Source organism: Perognathus longimembris, chromosome 7, assembly GCF_023159225.1.
Source record: "Perognathus longimembris pacificus isolate PPM17 chromosome 7, ASM2315922v1, whole genome shotgun sequence".
NCBI classification, from domain to species: Eukaryota; Metazoa; Chordata; class Mammalia; order Rodentia; family Heteromyidae; genus Perognathus; species Perognathus longimembris.
This window is the reverse complement of record NC_063167.1, coordinates 30,081,985-30,089,531: the sequence shown is the minus strand read 5'-3', so window position 1 is coordinate 30,089,531 and position 7,547 is coordinate 30,081,985. Positions and strand designations below refer to the sequence as shown.

The window sequence follows — 7,547 nt, the reverse complement described above, 5'->3', positions numbered from 1 at the left end:
GCGTAGTTCGCCTGTCTCTGGAGCCCACAACTTTTGAGCCTGGAAGGACTTAGTATCCCGACAAGCTTCACGGGGGGGCGGGAGTGAACGCACGGGTCGTTTCCAGGGAAACGTAGCTCCGCCGCCTCTACGGACTTTTTTCCCGGGTGGCGCGGCGGTGCTCTCTGAAGTATTTTCTCCACCTCCTGGAGGGTTTGAACCCGGCGGCGGCAGTGGTTGGTGACACAGGTTTGGAGCCTCCTAGATTTGGAGGGCTCTCGATCAAGATTCGGCGCCTTTCACTCTCATTTGATAACTCCGTTATCAGAATATTCTGCTTCCCGCTCCCTCCCCGCGGCTCCCTAAGACATCAGCTCCTTTGCCTAGTGTCAGAGTCGTATATTCCATGGTGATATATTCCATCCTTTCCCCCAGTTTTGTGTTTCTGTTCTCCTTTTTCCACCTAACGTCGTGGTCTTTCCTGGGCTGTACTTCCGATATCCCCATTAGGGAGAACAAGGACACGAGAAATCAGGGAGCTAGACCCCTGCCACAGGATATGATATGAGCTGGTCTGAGCAAATTGACGCACTCCTAAATGCAACTGATGGAAGTATGGCCCGGATTAAGGTAAGGAGATGCCGAGATCCCATGGCTTTCTTGGAGGGTGGCGTGAGTTAAAAGACATTTAGATCTTATTGGCCTGAGGAAGTTTCCTTTGTAGCAGAGGCTGTATTCCTCTGGAGTCTCCACTACAGGTAAATATTGCCCTTTCTATTCCCAACCTTCCCTCCGCCCCTCCCCACCCCCAAGATCTGCCTTCTTCCAGTGCCTGTACTATCTACTATTCCTATTCCTTCCCAGTACTCATTATTTCCTTTCCAGAACTCTGCTCCCTCACCAAGATAGATTCTGCCCTTGCTTGTTCCTTCAGCAGAGGACCTGACGGGAACCTGTATTTCCTCTCATCACTTACCTTTCAAGGCAGGAGGAGCCCAAGTACAACAGCCTTGGGCTCTAAAGACTACCACTGCCCCAGAGAGACAGAGATGGACGGAAGCCTACAGTTCTTTTTCTCTTTGGGATGAAATTACTATTCTCAAGTCCCAGATTCAATCTCAGGCTCAGGTGAGCCTTGATATCCTAGGTGTGTGTGAGATGAAAATATTAGGAGTTAGGAAAGCCTCTTACATAATAGCTCTTCTTTTTTTTTTGGCTGCTTGAGTAGGTGACTGACACACTAAGGCAGACTGTGCAGGGCCTGCTAGAAGAACGAGAGCAGCAGATGTGCAGGATCAGTGCCCTGGAAGGTATCAGAGCAATTCTTTAATTCATATACAAAGATGTGTATATTTTGGTAATGGATTGAACCAAAGCCTTTATGTATGCTAAGCATGTGCTCTACCACTGAGCTACACCACTATCCCCTCACACAGCTTTATGTGTTTTTGCACAATCTTGCTGCCTACCTGTTATGTGTGCACATGTATCTTAATTTGCAAGTAGTGTCTAGATTTATGTGTGAAGCTCTCAGCAAGGTTAAGACCTTCAACTTGTTCTACAACAGCATCACTAAAATTGCTGCAGGGGGGCCCAGAAGGGCAAGCCCTTGTTCTGGAGCAAGGCCTGGAGCTGAAAAGGGAACTTCAGGGCCTTAGGAGCCAGGTGCTGGACTTAGCCCATGCTCAAATGAAAACAAGACCAAGAACAGGAAAGCACAGTACTACTAATAGCTTTCACCAGGAGCTGCAGACTGAGTGAGTGAGAGGCAAGATTTAACCTTCTTGGGTTGGTTTTTTTTTCTTGTTTTTTTTTTCCTTCCCTCCTTCTCTCCCTCCTTCCCTCCCTCCCTCAATTTCTCCTTCCCGTTCTCCCTCCCTCCCTCCTTCCCTTTCTCTTTCTTCTTTTGGTGCATAATTGGACATAAGAGTCTCACACACTTTCCTGTCTGGGCTGGCTTCAAACCACAATCCTTAGATCACAGCCTCCTGACTCACTAGGATTACAGCTGTGAGCTACCAGCACCTGGCTTCCTTTTCTTTTTTGATACTGGGGATGGATCCGGGGGTATCGCACTATCCCAGCCAAAGACTTCACCTTCTTGAGGCCTCTGAACTCTGGATATTCTGGTAGGCTGATGGCCTCCTCACTTTAACTTTGCTATATGACTCTAGAGTGACACAGCTGTTATTCCTGTAGGCCACAACTTTTGTGGGAACAGTCAGAGATTCTGTGGGAGGAACTGAAGTTGCTACGGGACCAGCTATGTAAGTACAAGACTGATAATATGTGTTCCCTTGCCCTCTTTTTTGGAATACAAGTCTGCCTGTTTGAGCTATGGAGAACTCTAGCAAAGTCTTATTTGTTTGTTTACTTATTTGTTGGATTGAAACCAGGACCTTGTACATGCTAGGCTCATACTGTACTGTTGAGCTACACCTTCTAGCTCTTGGCAAAGTGTTCTCTCTTGCTCTTTGCTTCTCACGGTGTGTTTAGTCTCTCCAGTCAGCTTGGAAGCTTTCCAAAAGCTGTCCAGAGGGCTGGGGATATGGCCTAGTGGTAAGAGAGCTTGCCTCGTATACATGAGGCCCTGGGTTCGATTCCCCAGCACCACATATACAGAAAACGGCCAGAAGTGGCGCTGTGGCTCAAGTGGCAGAGTGCTAGCCTTGAGCAAAAGGAAGCCAGGGACAGTGCTCAGGCCCTGAGTCCAAGGCCCAGGACTGGCCAACAAAACAAAACAAACAAACAAAAGCTGTCCAGAATGCTTTTGTCTCCATTTTCAATACCAGGCTAGTCACAAGGCAAAGAAGAAAGAGAGAAGTTGTACAACAGCCTCCTCCCATTCTCTGTCATTTGCAGGCCAGCACCAGGAGCTGCTGCGCGAACAGATGGCTGAGGCACACCAGGTTGAGACCAGCAGATGGAAGGTAGTTCAGGATTATTTCTTCATGGAGGCCCTGTTAATTCCTCTGTTGTACAGACAGGCCAGCATACCATTGCTTAGCTCCATCTTACTCTTGTCTTCCCAGTGCTGATTCCACTTCTCTCCAGAACACCTCTTAAACTAGAGGCATGACTGAAGTTGTAGAGCGCTTGCCTGGCATGCGCAAGGTCCTGAGTTCAATCCTCAGCACCTCCCCTCCCCACTCCCTGAAAAAAAAAAAAAGACTTCAAAACTCTTCTTTCTAATTCCTGTGCTAGGCCATGTGTCCTAAGCCATATATCCTGGTGCATGTGAGCATTCTAAAATGTGCTTAGGTGGGAGGGGTTTTCCTTTTGAAGAGGGAGAGGTTTGGTCCTACCTGGGCTCATGGTCTGGCAGATGTTGGAGAAGCTGCAAAGGGGCCAGAAGGGCAAAGGTCACACCCTGCAGACTGCCAGGACAGAGACTCAGGATGCCCAGCAGGAGCATAACCTCCTCAGGTCAGAAGATGTGGGTGCTGTGGCAGTGGAGGGAATTGTGTCATGAAGTTCACCTATCCTAACTTTGGCCAGGGGTAATAGGAGCAACCTGAGTTTCTGGGTTACAGTCCATAAGCCAGCCAGCATTGGGCAGTCTTTACCTGATACGGAGTCACTGAGATGTCTGTATGTTTAGATTATAAGGGAGGAAGACAACCCTGTGCTTGCGACCATCACTACCATCTCTGTTTCTGATTCTGTTCTTTCTAGGATCTCTGTTCATGTCCTTCAATCTAAGCTGCTACCACCTTCACTATGTCAGTCTTCCAGACAGAAACAATAGTTGGGAACTGCTTTTTTTTTTTTTGCCAGTACTAGGGCTTAAACTCAAGGCCTGGGCACTTGAGCCACCGTGTCACTTCCAGCTTTTTCTGTATATATGGTACTGAGGATATTGAACCCAGGGCTTTATGCATGCTAGACAAGCACTGTACCACTAAACCAACTACTTTTTAGGAAAGGAAACAGGAAACTAGGTGGGGTTAAGGGCAGGATCTCAGGTCTGTGGGAGGCTGAATCTGAATGATACCTGAATGCCAGTCACCTAATTATTTAGCATGAGAATAATGGAGTCTCTCTGCCTTTTTTGTGAATACATCTATTTCTCTTGTTACTTATATTAAACCACTGTGTCCCTTCCTATCAGACAGGTTAGTGTCTAGTTCACTGCATATCACAGTGATTGCTGATGTTTCGTTTTTCTCTTCCCTTTAGATCTCCAAAACAGCGCCTTTTCTAACCTGGGGATCAGCAGCTTTCAGGTATATGCCCAGAATTTTGAGTAAGAGGACCTATTCCTTCAGGACTCCAAGATGCCCCTGAGTGACCTGTAAGGACTTGTAAGAATAATGGGATGAAGCTTTCTTTCCCTCCCCTCCCCTCAGAGGTTTGTTTCTGGGCAGCCTTCTCATCCCTTCTGGATCCAGCTGGTATATATATATATATATATCTATGTATACATATATATATTTATATATCCTTTCTACTGAGACGTCCATTGCCCATCTGTTCCTGCCTACGTCCTCCAGTAAAGTGGCTTAACTCTCCCTGATATGTTTTCTGTGAATCTGTACCCACCTGGGGTAGACTTAGTTATACCTTCTTCCTGTTATTTGACTGTTTCCTGTGATCTCTACCTCTGAAGTCTGAATCCACAGACATTTAGAGCTGTACCTCCTGAGTACAAGCTCAAGGAACTTGAGAAGGATAGCACCTCTCATTCTGGTGAGTATAATGAACTGGAACCTTGCAGTGAGTGAGGCAGTAGTGCTGTGGGCATACAGAAGACAGTGAGATATTCTGGAGGGCCCTGGACTTGGGCATCTCTGGTTTCTGTCGCTTGAGGCTCATCATAGCCTCTCCTCAGCAACCCAGCCTATATTCTATATTAGCTTTATTACTGGCTTCAGTTTCTTTCACTCTCTTTGAGACTTTCTTTGAGCTGCCTTCAGAATTTTTGGACTATGACTACCAGTAAGAAAAAAAGATTTCATGATTCAGTGCTTATTCAATTTTATTTTATTTTTTGCTGGTGGTAGGCCTTGAACTCAGGGCCTGAGTGCTGTCTTTTAGCTATTTTTTTTTTTTTGCAACAGGCTGGTGCTCAACCACTTGAGCCAGACCTTCACTTCTAGATTTTTTTTTTTTTTTTGCCAGTCCTGGGGCTTGGACTCGGGGCCTGAGCACTGTCCCTGGCTTCTTTTTGCTCAAGGCTAGCACTCTGCCACTTGAGCCACAGCGCCACTTCTGGCTGTTTTCTGTATATGTGGTGCTGGGGAATTGAACCCAGGGCCTCATGTATATGAGGCAGGCACTCTTGCCACTAGGCCATATCCCCAGCCCCCACTTCTAGATTTTTTGCTAGCTTATTGGAGATAAGACTTTCATGGATTTTTTTTTTTTTTTTGCCAAAGCTGGTGTTGAATCTTGATCTTCAGATCCCAGCCTCTCAAGTAGCTAGGTTTATAGGCATAAGCTACCAGTACCAAGCTTCAGTACTTATTTTTACTAGGATTGATGTATTCTGATACTTTTCTTCTTTCTCGCAGTCTCTTTTTACTTTTTTTTTTCTTTCAGTGCTGGAATTGATCCTAGGGTCTCACATGCTGGGCAATTTTTATTTTACCTAAACCCCCAATTCATTCCTATTATATTTCATTAAAGAAAAAAAAACAAAAAAAAAACCTTGTGGCTAATGATTCCGGTCCTTCTGCCATGCAATTGCTCTCTGGAAAGTATCTCTAGGTGAAAGGGTTATGTTACCTGTGCTTTTTGTTCTAGATTGTACAATTCAAAATTTCCCAAGAACCGGGCTGGGGATATGGCCTAGTGGCAAGAGAGCTTGCCTCGTATACATGAGGCCCTGTGTTCGATTCCCCAGCACCACATATACAGAAAACAGCCAGAAGTGACGCTGTGGCTCAAGTGGCAGTGTGTTAGCCTTGAGCAAAAGGAAGCCAGGGACAGTGCTCAGGCCCTGAGTCCAAGGCCCAGGACTGGCCAAAAAAACAGAAAAAACAAAACAAAATTTCCCAAGAACCAATAGCAACTCACTGAGGCCTCATTAGGTTTCTTCCACTGGTAAGCATTGGTAAAAGATAATGCTATTTACCCAGTAAAGAAGATGTTTGTCGAGAGAAATCTTGGTATGTATTTGCCCTCAACTAAGATGGGGCCATGGGCTTATGGGAAGGGTCTAACTCTTAGCTTAGTCAGCCTGGCAAGAAGAGACAGTAAGGCTGGGTCCCTGTAATCCTAGCTACTCAGGAGACTGAGATCTCAGGATCAAGGTTTGAAGCCAACGTAGGCAGAACAATCCATAGGACTTTATCTCCAATTAACCACCAAAAAAGCCAGAAGTGGAGCTGTGGTTCAAGTTGTGGAGCAGTAGCCTTGAGTAAAAAAGCTCAGGGGGCTGGGGATATAGCCTAGTGGCAAGAGTGCCTGCCTTGTATACACGAGGCCCTAGGTTCGATTCCCCAGCACCACATATACAGAAAACGGCCAGAAGCGGCGCTGTGGCTCAAGTGGCAGAGTGCTAGCCTTGAGCGGGAAGAAGCCAGGGACAGTGCTCAGGCCCTGAGTCCAAGGCCCAGGACTGGCCAAAAAAAAAAAAAAAAAAAAAAAAGCTCAGGGATAGTGCCCAGGCCCTGAGTTCAAACCACAGGACCAGAACACGTGCATGCACACACACACACACACACACACACATACACACACACACACACACACGAAGAGACTAAGTAATCAAAAAAAAAAGTGTAATGAAAGGCTGAGGTGATAGGGTTTATGGGGAGAGGGCCTTAGACACATGAACAGCTACAATCAGTCCTCAGTTCTTAGTATTGGGGAATTGCTGAGAGTGGAGTGATAAAGGTCAGATCTGATTCACACCTAACAAAGTCTAAAACAAACAAAACAACGCAACTTCCTATCAAATCTTTCTTCCTGAAACAGGTACAAGGAACCTTTGTTGTTTACATCTTCCACTAGGCAGGTGATTCATCTGGCATGGCAGCATTATTTGTCTTTGATTGCCTCCAGCACTTTACTGGTTTATCAACTACTTTGCATCTAATTCTGTGGGAGACAGGCTTGCAGGGTGCCAGATCTTTCACAATAGGAATCTTGAACAGCAGTGTGCAACAGTGTATATGAACTGTCACCAGGTGGCAGCACATGATTTGTCGCCAGAAGAATAATAGTGAAAAGGTTTTGGACCAGAGGATCTGGGCTGGTGTGATTATTTTTTCCCTTTAGGGATTCTATGAGCTAAAATTAATCTACCTAAAACACAGCTCTGCTTAGATTAGATTATATTCCTATTCACCAGTAATTTTCAGCATAAAGTCAAAAGACGATTCAACATTTAAGCCCAACCCACATTCAGACTCTTCTCTTTCAAATCTTATTTTTTTAACTCTAAACCTAACCTTAATTGCTTTCAGAACCACCTGTATGCCAATTAATATTAATTTATTACTCGAGGTGTGAGGGATCAAATCAAAGGCCTTACACATAGCATATGCTCTACCACTGGAGTATCTCCCAAAGCCCGACTCTCATTTTCTTTTGTTTTTTGGTCAGTCATGGGGCCTGGGCAC

The 7,547-nt window shown here is 45.7% G+C and overlaps 1 protein-coding gene across 6 annotated transcripts; it reads left to right on the top strand.

The window, feature by feature from the left end:
• Positions 1 to 2: 2 nt before the first annotated feature.
• Positions 3 to 4,872, top strand: Ccdc163 (CCDC163 homolog). Of its 6 annotated transcripts, none has more exons than XM_048351189.1 (10): positions 90 to 609; positions 704 to 737; positions 964 to 1,107; positions 1,208 to 1,289; positions 1,547 to 1,736; positions 2,179 to 2,246; positions 2,842 to 2,909; positions 4,159 to 4,205; positions 4,329 to 4,373; positions 4,414 to 4,872. In XM_048351189.1, the coding sequence occupies exons 1-10, from the start codon at positions 578 to 580 to the stop codon at positions 4,493 to 4,495; spliced, it is 792 nt and encodes a 263-aa protein (XP_048207146.1). In that variant the 5' UTR covers positions 90 to 577; the 3' UTR covers positions 4,496 to 4,872. The 6 variants fall into 6 exon arrangements, with proteins under 6 accessions (XP_048207144.1, XP_048207146.1, XP_048207143.1 ...); XM_048351186.1 differs by having other exon boundaries at positions 917 to 1,107; XM_048351185.1 differs by having other exon boundaries at positions 914 to 1,107.
• The last annotated feature ends 2,675 nt before the right edge of the window (positions 4,873 to 7,547 follow it).

What these genes read in the sequence shown, in the direction of transcription:
- Ccdc163 (XM_048351185.1), top strand. Translation starts at nt 544, where the DNA reads ATGAGCTGGTCTGAGCAAATTGACGCACTCCTAAATGCAACTGATGGA. An exon ending in CTCTGGAGTCTCCACTACAG is followed by an intron (nt 738 to 913) that starts GTAAATATTGCC and finishes TTGTTCCTTCAG; the next exon opens with CAGAGGACCTGACGGGAACC. An exon ending in GTTGCTACGGGACCAGCTAT is followed by an intron (nt 2,247 to 2,841) that starts GTAAGTACAAGA and finishes TGTCATTTGCAG; the next exon opens with GCCAGCACCAGGAGCTGCTG.